The sequence below is a fragment of the Epinephelus fuscoguttatus genome, linkage group LG12 (genome assembly GCF_011397635.1).
Source record: "Epinephelus fuscoguttatus linkage group LG12, E.fuscoguttatus.final_Chr_v1".
NCBI classification, from domain to species: Eukaryota; Metazoa; Chordata; class Actinopteri; order Perciformes; family Serranidae; genus Epinephelus; species Epinephelus fuscoguttatus.
The window spans coordinates 12,963,051-12,977,544 of NC_064763.1; the positions used below are offsets into that span (position 1 = coordinate 12,963,051).

The 14,494-nt window shown below is 41.1% G+C and overlaps 1 protein-coding gene across 4 annotated transcripts in view; it reads right to left on the reverse strand.

The window, feature by feature from the left end:
* The window catches only part of usp28 (ubiquitin specific peptidase 28), a 45,021-nt gene extending 31,200 nt beyond the window's left edge, over positions 1-13,821 (reverse strand). For 2 of the 4 annotated variants that reach the window (XM_049593040.1, XM_049593038.1), the window contains exons 1-5: positions 13,654-13,821; positions 9,483-9,560; positions 6,633-6,753; positions 4,808-4,895; positions 1,533-1,695 (exon numbers count right to left, since the gene is read on the reverse strand). In XM_049593040.1, the coding sequence (XP_049448997.1) occupies positions 1,533-1,695; positions 4,808-4,895; positions 6,633-6,753; positions 9,483-9,560; positions 13,654-13,698 (495 nt within the window). In that variant the 5' untranslated portion in view covers positions 13,699-13,821. The remainder of the gene's footprint in view (positions 1-1,532; positions 1,696-4,807; positions 4,896-6,632; positions 6,754-9,482; positions 9,561-13,653) is intronic. The other 2 variants (XM_049593041.1, XM_049593042.1) reach the window with 2 other exon arrangements.
* Between the last annotated feature and the right edge of the window lie 673 nt (positions 13,822-14,494).

The window sequence follows — 14,494 nt, forward strand, 5'->3', positions numbered from 1 at the left end:
CACTGAAATCATTTTTGTTGACAAGACGAGACGTGATGAAAATGTTAGTGGTGGACTTTCGGACATCAAAAACCGAGAACGGCTGTGCTTATAATTATCTTCAAATGCCACATTAGCGTCAGGCTGGTAAACTCCAGTAAATAGTCTGCACCAGGATGTTTCGGTTGGTGTGAGTTGTGAGCTGTAATTCAGCAGTAAATAATCAGCCATGTGTGTCTGACTGTGGATGGTGGAGCTGCTGAATGGATTTGTGGAGTTTGTTAGTTGCAGCAGTGGCTGTTAGCAGTTAGCTCCGATCGCAGCCAGCGGCCGCCGGACTTCACAGCTTCACCCCGCAGGACTCCACTCAGTCCGGACTGGATAAGGTTTCTGGGTTGATGGTGTTTGACAGGCAGGTAGGAGGCTCAGTTAGTGAGTGAGTGTAGCTGTGCTGTAAGTAAACAGTCTGAACTCAGATCAGTTTTCTCTGACAGAGATGAAAGTTTAGTTTGAATCACCAACTCTGTGAAAGGACACAAGTTTAAACCTCATGTTGCAGATTATGAAAGAATTCAGGCTTTAATGAAGTTATTTTTCTGCTTCTTAACAGTCAGATGGATAAGTCAGAGTTTACAATGAACCTGGGGACACATCCTAGTTGTCTCACATTAGTAATTTGCGCTGTCAAAGTTTTTGAGAGTATAAATAGAGAGATGTTGAGCCTTTCAAATAATGACCACCAAATTCTAATAAGTTTATTCTTGACTCAAAGTTGATGTTCATGCCAAATTTGAGGAAGCTCCCTAAAGGCCTTCTTTAACTACTGCGTTCACAAGAATGAGACGGATGCAAGGTCACAGTGACCTTGACCTTTGACCAAATCACACTAATTCCCTTGAGTTGTTTTTAAGACATCACACTCACAAGAATGAGACAGATGAAGTCACAGTGGGCTTGACCTATAATCACCAAAATCTGATCAATTCATCGCTGAGTGCAGGTGGACGTTTGTGCCAAATTTGAGGAAACTCCCACAAAGTGTTCTTGAGGGGACGGACAGACGGATAGATAACCTAAAAACACGATGCTGGCTGCATCTATTGCCAGTGTAGAGGATAAAAACGATCAAAACCATGTTTTAGAGTTTGTTGAAAGCCAAAAAAACAAACATTTGTTCACTGAATTTTAGGTACGACCCCTCTGACAGACTAAATTTAGAAATCTTGGATGGGAAACTCCAAGTCTATAAATGTTTGTTCAGCCAAGTGAGAAGGCTATTTTAAGTTTTAGCACCAAAGGATGTGTAAGAACAGGTGGACACTTAGAAGGAGCTTAGTGAACTTAACAGACTAAATGCTAGGTGTGCACTGTGCAATTATATTATGAATACTTTTATTCAAGTGTCTCACATGTAAGAATGCCTATCCCACAGTTCACGACAGTGTTACTGTGAGAAAACAAAAAAAGAAAGCAAGCAAACATGTGGTACTGTATCTATGTGAGTCACAACATCCTCATCACTTTGATGTATCCAATTAGACACTGATTCCCACCTGGATGACAGCACTGAACCAGCAGGTGTTTCCAACATTGCGAATGCCCACAGGCCAGTCGTCCTGACGGATCCAGTCTGCAGGGCTGGACATCTCATTCTGGGCTTCACATCTCTTCCTCTTCATTCTCGCTGCATTCTCCTCTGCACTGGCCTCCAGAGCCCTGCAGTACATCAAATTACCCGTCTGAGAGCACTGAACTGACGACTGTATTAAACACAGGCTGACTTAGTTAGACTTCCTTTCTTGTGTATAGACTGAATAATAAGACCTTTCTAAGTTCCTGAAAGAAAACACAAACTGCCACAAGAAAGAAGGAGTGTATGGTATGCTTAGGGCTGCCCCCGACTTAGAATTTTCCTAGTTGATCAACAGTCATCATTTAGGGCCATTAGTCGTACTGTACTAATGAACCTTCATTAATATAGGCCTATATTTTATCTACAAGTGCACGTCACACACTGAGCGAGCCGCCTGTTAATAACGCTGTGGGCTAATGGGCATGTACCTACTTCCATGTTTCAGATGATACGTCATGTTTGTAGTCGACCAATGAAGATGAGTTTACAAAACCCAAAACCAGTGAAGTTGGCACGTTGTGTAAACCGTAAATAAAAACAGAATACAATGATTTGCAAATCCTTTTCAACCTATATTCAATTGAATACACTGCAAAGACAAGTTACTTAATGTTCGAACAGGTAAACTTTGTAATTTTTTGCAAATATTAGCTCATTTGGAATTTGATGCCTGCAACATGTTTCAAAAAAGCTGGCACAAGTGGCAAAAAAGACTGAGAAAGTTGAGGAATGCTCATCAAACACTTATTTGGAACATCCCACAGGTGAACGGGCTAATTGGGAACAGGTGGGTGCCATGATTGGGTATAAAAGCAGCTTCCCTAAATTCTCAGTCATTCACAAACAAGGATGGGGCGAGGGTCACCACTTAGTGAACAAATGCGTGAGCTGATTGTCGAACAGTTTAAGAACAACATTCCTCAACGAGCTATCGCAAGAAATTTAGGGATTTCATCATCTACGGTCCATAATATCGTCAAAAGGTTCAGAGAATCTGGAGAAATCACTGCACGTAAGCGACAAGGCCGAAAAACCAACATTGAATGCCCATGACCTTCGATCCCTCAGGCGGTACTGCATCAAAAACCGACATCAGTGTGTAAAGGACATCACCACATGGGCTCAGGAACACTTCAGAAAACCACTGTCAGTAACTACAGTTCGTCGCTACATCTGCAAGTGCAAGTTAAAACTCTACAATGCAAAGCGAAAGCCATTTATCAACAGCACCCAGAAATGCCGCCGGCTTTGCTGGGCCCGAGCTCATCTAAGATGGACTGATGCAAAGTGGAAAAGTGTTCTGTGGTCTGACGAGTCCACATTTCAAATTGTTTTTGGAAACTGTGGACGTCGTGTCCTCCGGACCAAAGAGGAAAAGAACCATCCGGACTGTTATAGGCGCAAAAAGCCAGCATCTGTGATGGTATGGGGGTGTATTAGTGCCCAAGGCATGGGCAACTTACACATATGTGAAGGCACCATTAATGCTGAAAGGTACATACAGGTTTTGGAGCAACATACGTTGCCATCCAAGCAACGTCTTTTTCATGGACGCCCCTGCTTATTTCAGCAAGACAACGCCAAGCCACATTCTGCACGTGTTACAACAGCATGGCTCCATAGTAAAAGAGTGCGGGTACTAGACTGGCCTGCCTGTAGTCCAGACCTGTCTCCCATTGAAAATGTGTGGCGCATTATGAAGCGTAAAATACGACAACGGAGACCCCGGACTGTTGAACAACTTAAGCTGTACATCAAGCAAGAATGGGAAAGAGTTCCACCTGAAAAGCTTCAAAAATTGGTCTCCTCAGTTCCCAAACGTTTACTGAGTGTCGTTAAAAGGAAAGGCGATGTAACACAGTGGTAAAAAGGCCCCTGTGCCAACTTTTTTGCAATGTGTTGCTGCCTTTAAATTCTAAGTTAATGATTATTTGCAAAAAAAAAATAAAGTTTCTCAGTTTGAACATTAAACATCTTGTCTTTGCAGTGTATTCAAGTGAATATAAGTTGAAAAGATTTGCAAATCATTGTATTCTGTTTTTATCTACGATTTACATAACGTGCCAACTTCACTTGTTTTGGGTTTTGTACATATCACCTTGGGTTTGTCCTTCACCTTCTCAAAATAATGCCACACTTTGGATTTCCTGTCCGACATGTTATTAACTAGCCTGTGGAATAACCGCAGGTACCAGCCCTGGAAATTAACCTGACTCCTGTCTGACTGCTGAGCGTGGACACTTCCTGTGTCTGTCCTTTCAAATTAAATTCACACATCCAGTCATACAGGTTTGGATTTATTTTGACAAGGCACAGCTTTAACATTTTTGAAATCTTGCAGACTAATGACCTTTCTGGTCGACTAACGTTTGGGCGACTATGATCATAAAATATATCTTTTGTTTAGCAGGTAATGATGATAATGACGGCATTCCTGGTTCAGCATGTTATCATGCTAGTATTTTCATTTTAGCACTTTAGCAATTTTGTTGACACATTTCACTCTTAACTGAAAATGTCAACCTCATAGTGGTGCTGGAAATAAAATCAGGGGTTCACCAAAGTCATTGTCTGGAAATCAATGAGGCCTGTATCAAATTTTGTGCCTATTCATTCAGTAACTTGAGATGTATCTTTGTAGATGATTAAAAACTTTTGTCAGCCGATCACTAATGCCAGGATCAGTCAGGATTAATCCTCCGTGGATCATGAATGTCTGTACAAAATTCCCTCACAAAACATCCAGTAGCTGACAAGGTATTTCAGCCTGTATCTGTTGGAGTGTCAGACCAATTTAACCACAATGCCAACCCCGAAGCCAGGCCGCCAATGTGACTAAAATGTAAATATACTTACATTAAGCTGTCAGGTAATTTTCATTTCATCTTCATCTTAACAAGAGGCTTTCACATCTTAATTTCCACTGGAAACTATAGTGAGTTTTCTCGTTTCGCCAGATGGAGGGAGCTACCTTTGCTGATCGCCTTGGCTGTGCAATAACCTTGCAAATAGCCTTAATTCTAATTTTAGCAGTTCATGAGCCGGAGAAGCAGAAAATTTACAAGTGTCCACAACCATTGTTTCTATTTTCACACTGTTCTCCATGAAAGTCAGCAGTAAATTAGAAAAAATAAATAAAACAAACCAGTCAGTTGTAACAAAGTAGCACTGTATAAAAAGCAGGTTCTCCTGTACCTGTTGAATTCTCTCTCCTCTTCCTGGGCATTGTGGGACTCCTGCAGGCTGAGCTCGATGGCGGTCTGCAGCTCATCTTTAGGAAGTTCTGAAGAAACAACAAGGTCCCGCCATTCTAGTTAAAACAGTTTCATGCTCAATTTTACCAGCATATGGGGCATAACAGATTGCATAACTCGTCATGAAATATTCCCTCCTCTATGCTACTGATTAACTCTGCTCTTCCTTGTCTACATTCTGAAGAACATCTTTAAAGGAAAGTTTGACTCTCAGATATCAGAATCGGAATCAGCAGAAAACTTTTTCATAATGGACACCTACGTTTAAGCCAAAGGCATCGAGACACCTACGTTTAAGCCAAAGGCAGCGACTTTGAAAAGTAAAAGCCTAAGTACGCTTCAAATGATGTGCTTGTTGGATCGTTGCGCAGCCTCTGAATCCACTTCAGATCCTTAATATCGTAATTTTCTAAAAAGCAACATGAAATTCACGTCCAACTTACGTAGAGTTTGGTCTGTGTTTTAGGGTATGAAAGTATGAATGATTTTCTCATACAACAACTTCTGGCACTTATTGTGTGAACAACTGAGTGCAACACCTTGAATGTGAAAGTGAGCCCCGTTACCCACAATTGTACTGTATGATTAATCTTGTTGGAACTACAAAGACATACCAGGAGTTGAACCTGGGCCACCTGGGTGAGAACCAGGAATCCTAACCGCTAGATCAAGGCCTGTGGGCCAAATTTAGCCTGGGATAGGGTGCTGGGTGGCCCACCGACTATTTCCTAATTCACAATGAAGATAGAATAATTAATTTTTTTGTTGTACTTTGAATGTAAATAAGGTGCCGGAGTGCATAAACAGCATCAAATTGGAGCCAGAGGAGGATCCCCCAGAATACGATTATAGTTGATCATCTTTTGCTTGTTTGTTTTGTTTCTCTGTGTATTGCCTATATTCCTCTCTCTGTCGACCGCCATGTGTGCCTTGTCTGTCACTACCTTGATTCTTTTTTACTGACCTCCAGTAGTTCAGGTTCTAAACTTGCTTCAGTGATGTACAAGTAGATAGGCATGGATGTGGGTCATGGTCAAATGCTCACTAACAGAGAAATTATCCCAGCACTGTTACAGGTTTCATAACTGGATGGGCCAACAAATGATCCCAATAAGTCTTTGAACAGGACAAAGCTTCACTGATTTAATTATTGCAATTACAGTAGCCCACATCCTGAATGCATCTTTAGCTTACTTTATCCTAGAAGAGCAGTGTGTTTCTCTGCCTGTTTTACGACTACTGTAAAGGTGTTTGTAAAAAACCAATTTTATTTTCAAGCACAGTGAATTTCCGGCACAGAGCTCTATTTTGAAGTGTCGTTTCCTGCTGTAGATTGAGTGACTAAGAGGCAACTATTTGACAGACACAGCAAACTAGCTCGACGACATGGCCAAACTCAAGTGTGATGCTGAATATATTAAACTGTGTGGACCTTGAAGTAATGAATAAGGAAAAATCTGGACACTGTGGCTGAAACATTTAGGAACCACTGATTTAGACCTCAAGCATGTTTGGCAGATATGAGTGGTTGAATGTCTTGTTTCTTGTCGCCTAATTTGTTCACAATAATAATGCTTTCATTACTAACATACTAACATTTCTCAATGAATGTGGTCCTTACTTGTTGATCTGAACATGTGTCATCTGCGCTGGACGTGATATCACTGCCGTCAGTTTCTATGTGATTGTATGTTATTTTTTAAATATTTCATGCTAAAGTGAATGTAGTCAGAATTTTGCATATGCTTGTTTTGTCTCCAGTGTACCTTTCTGGCCCTCCCAGGCCTCTGCAGAGGTCCCTGACTCCTGTGGTTCTCCAGGATCCTGAACCTCTGCAGTCTGAGTTGTGAGCAGTCCAACAGCATGTCCAATGTCACCCTGACTGGCCTTAAGAAGAGGGAACAAGGAAAAAATAAGGTCAGATATTCTGGATATTAATAGTGTCTGCAGATGATTTAGGAATACAATTCACCACAAGAACGAAATAAACGCATATGAAATGCATGCAAATACAGTACAGCAAACTGTGTTAAGGGAACACAGAATGATTCCGCTTCTGGGTTTGAAACCAGCGGTAGACAAACATTTCTAATTTTGTATAGAACTCGGAGAGCGTGTGCCCCTCCCGAACCTGTGAGCTCCTGCTGTTTCTCTGTCTGCCCCTGGTACAACAGGTTGTAGGATGCCTGCACCACAGTCAGCCAGACTGTTTAAGTGTACTGTTTGTCAATTATCACTTTTATGAGGTTCCTATTAACTCAAGCTCCTAGGGACTTTTTCGTTTGCAGCCGTGTTTCAAAACATAAGCGGTGTGCTGGGGTGGAAACTAGGCACCCTGGGGGTGCTTTTAATGTAATCAAAGAGTGTTCCTTGAACATTAATTACACAAGAACAGCAAGGGCTATGTTTTTTAGCCAACTAGCAGCATGGCTCTAGGGATGGATTCCCATGACATTTTGTACAGGCGCTCTTGTTCTCTACAGGATGAATTGTAATAGCATATCTCTCTTCACACATTTATGCTCATAACATGTCACAAAACACCTTTAGCTTTTGCTATTACTCTGCTATTACTGCATGTTCAGTATTTGGAAAATCACAATGCTGTGGTTATGTTACACTTGCTTTATGAAGGCAATTCATCGGCTCGCATTGTGGCAAAACAAGGGAGATACAATCAGTTATAAAAGCTGATGATGATTTCGAGTGGCATGGTTGCGCAGTGGTTAGCACTGTCACCTCACAGCAAGAGGGTTCTGAGTTCTATCCACCAGCCAATCTGTGGGGAGTTTGCAGATTCTCCGTGTTAGCGTGGGTTTTCTCCTGGTTCTCCAGCTTCCTCTCACAGTCCAAAGTCATGCAGGTTAACTGGTGACTCTAAATTGTCTGCAGTGTGAGTGTGAATGGTTGTCTGTCTCTATGTGTCAGTCCTGTGATAGTCTGAATCCACATGTCCACCCTCTGGACTTGCGGATGTCAGTGGTACATACTGTGACGTGTTCACCACCATCACGAAAAATCTGCGAGGACAGAGATCGCAAGCTGCTGATAGACGGCCCTCGAGACTGTTTTACTCATTGCCATGGAAACATTCGAGCCACAATTACAACCACGTACATGCTGCTGTTATAGGCTCCGATCACAGAGAAAGCGTTTTGCAGGAAAACGTGAGGCGCACTGCACTGCCTTTTTTTTCCCCCGCTAGTGAAAAAAAAACAAAACGCTTGCTGCCTCTTTTTATTGTTGTCAGGCAACCACAGACTCACCTCATTATTCTACCCTTCCCGTGCAATCAGTCTACCCCTTTTTAAATCTGTTTTAGTTAACAGTAATCTGTGTGTAGTTGACACACATGTTGAGGCAGAGGGTACTGTCTGTAGCTCTGGTTGAGGGTGAGAGGCTGTCAGCAGATAAACAGAGATCTGTGTGGGTACATGAGACCCTAAAAAAGAGGCTGGATCATGGGGAGTACCACCAGTTGGTCCAGGAGCTTCTCTCCTCCATGATGGACATTTCCAGGCATATTTTAGGATGACTCAGGGGTAGTTTGACAACCTGCTGTCTATCATCGGGTCCTATAGCTCTGGGTATCCAGCAACCACTACCACCAGTTTCTCCTCCATTGTTTACCAACTGTAAACTTGTTGTCATGACCACCACAGAAGGCCTGCCTCTCAAATCATCAGACTGGACAATGGGAGAAAAAGAGATGACATAGGGAGCTTTTCCACTCTGAGTCAAGGTTTTTTCAACTCGACGCATTCAAAACGCCAGTTGCTTAGAGCACACAAACACGAGGCGCATTGCAACACAAAACAGCGAGCAAAAAGCTTCATTCTCATTAAAAACTATTACAAAAAAGCGCCTACAGCTGCTAAGACGCTTTCAGTGTGATCAGGGCCATATTCTGTCTGCTTATCTGCAGGTAACAAGAAATAAATCTTATGTATAGGGTTGCTTTGTGAGTGAACAAAATAAATTTCTGTAAAACATACAGACTGCAGACATTCAAATACAGAGATGTTTGTACATAAGGACTGGACTAGGACTAAATAAATCAGGTAAGCCTATTAGTTACATCAGAAGATCTTCTTTTGTTATTTTTCAGCCAGTTTTCTAGCCTTTATATATTTGGCATTACAGTGCGAAACCTATAGGGTTAGGCTGCAATAATACAATGCATTTTGAGTTTCCCCTGTAGCCTATGATTTCTACATATTTGCATTAAAAAACTACAATGTCATGTCAGCTCGCAATAAATTGAAGGGCAATTAAATCAGTGAAGTCTGCTGAAGTCTGCACCCAAAGCAGACTCTCTGAAAGTCTGCAGAAAGTCCGCTTAGGGCCCCTTGTGGACTGGATGAAATGTAGATATGGACAGCCCTAAGCACCCCCAGACTACCCAGGAACGCGCCTGCAAAGTCTGCGAGTCTGCAAGAGCGGTGAAGTTGGGACATTTGGATTCAGCCATAGTCTGGCAACCTGTCCAGGGTGTACCTCGCCTCTAGTACAATGTCAGCTGGGATAGGCTTCAGCCTCCCCGCGACCCTGTACCAGCATAAGCAGTCATGGAAGATAAATGAATCACTGACTGATGATGATCTCTGAGGTCTTACATTCAAGGCTCTGTAGAGAATCTGTGGGTCCTGGACACCAGTGATCTCCTTCAGCTGGTTGATCAGGATTTCACTCTGCTGAGGGAAATGATTAGACAAACAAAACACAACAGTCAGGTTTGAAATCCGTCATTCAATGCCTCTGCCAGCATGTCATACGCGACACATAGTTTGGGTTAGTAATGGACTGGCATTTGACTTTCATTTGGCTGATGCTGTCACAAAACCAGAATTTTAAAACTTCGATATAATGCTATTATAAAAGATTGACACTCCATGATTTTGTTTTCCCAGGACATTTTTTTTTCCTGTGATATTGAAAGAACTACAGACTGTATAAATATTGGATGTAGCCACAGTGACGTCACCCATTGCATTGTGGGATAACATTTTGAAGCCTTGAAGAATTTTGGCCATCAATATCTTGGTTTTTTGGAGCCACAAGTGACCGTATTTCGATGAGAGGTTGGAGCTGTGGAAGAGCGAGGGGTGGATGTGACTCATAGACCGTAGAGAATCCTCACAGACAGCCTGTCACTCAAGTGGGCCACTCCCTTAATTATGCATAAGTCTGGACCTTAATTAAATATAAATGGGTGAATTGTATAAAAAATTCACCTCCTGTGCAGCTTACATGAAGCTTTACAGACCAAAACCGTTACTTGTACAAGGTTGTTAACATGTTTATCTCTGCTGTAAAGCTGGGCATTTTAACATGAGGGTCTGTGACAGGTGTCAATCATACGGCCTGTGGACCAGAACCAGCTCACCAAAAGGTCCACTCTGCCCCACTAGATGATTAGAATAAGAGGTGTCAGGTTTCAGGATTGCCAATCGTCAGCTTCAGTTCAAAGGAATCTGTATCAGACTGTGTCACACCTGTTTCAGGAAATGTATAAATAAATGCACATGTAATGACAGTGAGACGCAGACTTACTGAATGTGGAAAGACTGACACAAACTGTTGAAATTGCACTTGTTTTTCTTTTAAAGATATATCAGGCTGTTCGTCTGTTTTGTAAAAGGATGACATCTACAGAATGTGCTTATAATTCCTTACACAAACAAAGGGAAAATATTGGAGCTGATGGTCCTTATAGGTAACTGTGCAATGGTTTTATTGGTCTGGCCCATCTAAGATCAAATTGGGCCATATGTGATTTTGATTTTCTCCCCCATTGTTTCATCTGTGCAGCCAGGGGTTAAAAATCTTACTGTAGATCTGTTTTTTTTTATAGCTCTGTTACCTTTGATACTATCAAATGTATAATAAAACATTTGAGATGATAAAAGTATACCAGTATCGATACTTTTGACATCCTTACATCAAACTGACCAAGCTGGGCCACAAATGGGCTTTCCATTGGTCCCAGTATGACATTATGTGGCACCTGAGGATAACCGCTTACGTGGGCCTCACTTTTAGCCTCTGACCCAGCTGTGAGCACACTCATGGGGTATATATGGAGCTGAAGGACAAATGTACAAATGCCAACACTGTCATGCCTATATGAGGCCTGCATGTCAGCGCGGTCAGGACAACGGTTTGATGAAACAAAGCCAAATTCAGTGGCTTCAATATGCAGAAATTAAAGGAACTGTTTGACATTATAAAAATGTACTCATTCGCTCTTTCACAGAGAGTTTGATGAGAGGATTGATACCACTCTCACATCTCTACAGCCTATATGAGGACTAACTGCTGAGCAACTAGCAGAGACACCAGGAAGCTACTGGTCTTAACTCAGAAATATTCAGCACATAAATCAGGAACTTGTCATTTTTAACGTTTTTGTGCACTTTTTTGTCTGAAATGATAAACAAACAAGATTGAACATGTTATTTAGCTACTTTAGTGTTCTGGTAGGCAGACTGTGTTTCCATTGGACATAGCTGGGCCAGCCATTTCCCCTACTTTCCAGTCTGTCTGCAACAAAAGCTAACTGGCTGCTCATGGTAGCTTTGTATTTACTGTTCTGACAAATGAGTGTATTTCTCAAATTGTTGAACAATCTTTAAATACATGAACAAAGGTTTTTGTCACCCTGTGTTTGACAAGTCTGTCCTTCGTGGGGGTAACATGTTGAACAAACTACTTAAAGGAATAGTTAAGTTTTGTTTTTTTTTTAAGTGGGGTTGTAAGGGGTACTTATCTATACACAGTATATTACATACAGTAGATGTCACTCGGCACGCCCCCAGTTTGGAGAAGCAGGCTAGAGTCTGACATGGAATCTAAGCGATGTACTGTGTTTGATTCCCACTTAAAAAAAAATCATTATCAGTTTAAGTGTACGCTATATTGAGAGTATTTTTTACCGCTTTACCTTTCCATCAGGAAGCCAGTTCTGACAGGGAAGCCGTTAACGCCCTCAGTTCCCCATCTATGCTCTTGTCAAAGCCACCAGACTTCCTTAAGAGAAACAGTAATTTTACCTCGTTGAACACGAGAGCTGCAGGTCTATCGCTGCCGCACTCTGGTAGTTAGTGTGAGTTATTGTGTGACTTTGGTGAATCCAAACTAACTCTTCTAAACACCAAATTCACACAATAACACAAACTAAATAACTGACTGAGGCAACAGTAGACCAGTAGCTCCTGTGTTCAGCAATGCTAAATTATTGTTTTTCTCAATGGAGTCTGGCTTTGAAGAGAGCGATAGAACGGCTTCTTTATCCTGCTGGAAATCGCTGTCTGACATTAAGGTAAAACAGTGATAATACTCGTAATATAGCGTACACTTAAACTGATAAAGATTTTTTTAGGCGGCTAAAATACATTCTGTTGCTGACCCCTCCACAGCAGTAGATTGCTTAGCTTCCATGTTGGACTCCAGCCTGCTTCTACAAACTGGGGGTGTGCCGACTGACGTCTACTGTTGGTAATATACTGTCTATGCATAGGTACACTGCAAAAAAACAAACAAAAAAAGAAACTATCTCTTTAAACCTACCTGTAAACTAAACTTGAACACTGTAAAAAATGTACTGAGCAGGTTAACTGTGTGCCATATTACCAAAATGCCAACATCCCATTATCCACATTTAGACAAGTGAACACAAACTCTCCAAGGCCGTCATATGTTTTGACCTCATAAACATGAAAAAGACATAACTAAGTCTGCCGAGTGAGAGACGCTATATAAAGCCTGCTCCCCTAACGGCAGGTGGACAAGTCAGGGTATCTCTCACACATACACACACACACACAGGAAGCCAAACGCAGGCTGACCAGACTTATATGGAGACCAGGGGGGCTATCTGAGACCCTCTTGGTTAGCCTCTATTTTCGGCCCCTGACATGGATAGCTTAGGCTTCTGTTTATCATTCCACTCACCATGCCACCAGACATGAGTGACAAAGGCACTGGGTGTCTCTCTGTGTTTCTCATACACACCTCCTCTGTCAATACCACAGAGAAAACACAGGCAAATAAACAGTATAACAACACCACAGCAGACCCACTGTATGTAAACCCTCACACACATCACATCATTAGAAGCTTGCCTCAGTATACTGTCTGCTGGAATAGTTAATTAGAAAGGCCTATTGATAAAGCAATAGACTGCCTGGATGGCTACAGAGCCAAATACTGATTAAAGTGTAAATGTTACACTTTAGAATAACGTTGTTAACTTTTAAATTGCAAGAACTAAAGCAAAAAATTAAATCTTATTTTATAGGCTATTTAATGGAATATAGTACTGATAAATCCAGTGTTTTAGGAGACCAGCAGCTGAGAACATCAGTTAAAAATGTGAATTTAATTTATCAAGCTTTTGTTTATTATATTAATTAAAATTTTAAACCAAATATGTACTTAGCTAAGAAGCTTTAAAAATCAAAGCTTAAGTAAATACATTAATCACCTGCTAGCTAGCTAATCAGCCAAACTTTAACATTTAAATTTTATTTAAATACGAGCAGTTTATTTTATTTTTTTGCGAGCCGAATTTACAAGTCTTTTCTAAACAATATTTTATTGTTTAAAGTGTTTTCCTACCTTGTGTTAAAGTAAAACGATGTTAAAAGTAACTTTAAAATGACAGGTTTTTAGTAGAGGTTTGGCCTTGGAACACAGGGGTTAGTGTTAACGTTAGTTTCTCGTGCATTCCGATGCAAACATGTCACTTGTTACGTTAATAACTGTCCCGTCATCCTTTGCGCTCACCGAGTTCGTTGAGTTTTCTCCATTTTCTGTCTGATCACCTCTCATTGCAGATTAAAAATAAAAAAGAGACGTGAATTTCTTCCTGTTTTCACCAAAAAGCTTTCAGCCCCTGACTCCGAGTCAAACCAACTCCATCTGTCACCCGCCGAGAGCGACCGGCCAGCTGCGCGCGCTCACCTGTCAGGACAAGCGCGTGCACCGGAACGTCAACGCGCGCGCTCTCACAACGCACATGACGGTTGTGAATGTAAAACAATACTTCCAGTGTTTGATACCGATTTAAACCCTCACACAGATGATTTTACAGTGTGTCTGTGTTTGATGTTTTTCTGCAATAAAATATAAAACATTTAAACTGTTACCTCTCACAGGGGCGGTTCTAGGATTTGAGGACACGGGGGGCTTAGCCCGGATCTCTGGTGGGGGGTCCGAGGGGATCCTGCTGTGAGAATTTTATTTCTTGAAATTAACATTATTATTATTATTATTATTATTATTATTATTACTATTATCTTTTTTTTTATTAACAAGTTCTATTTTTCTGAACTTCACTTTGGCATTTTATTTACCCTTAAAGCTGTTTCTTTTTAAATTTCATTTTCCAAACTTATTATAATTTGTGATGTTACAAATATTGATTGAATTAAGTATTTCATTTTTTATTTGTTTCACATACATCAATACAAAAGGGAACAAAAAAATCTAACCTGTACAGGCAGATACCAAGTAATTGCTATACTAACAGCATGAATAACAGTTCCTAATTTTATGCTACTTCATACTTCTCGTCTACAGCTCAGAGGGAAATATTGTACTTTTTACTCCACTACATTTGTTTGTC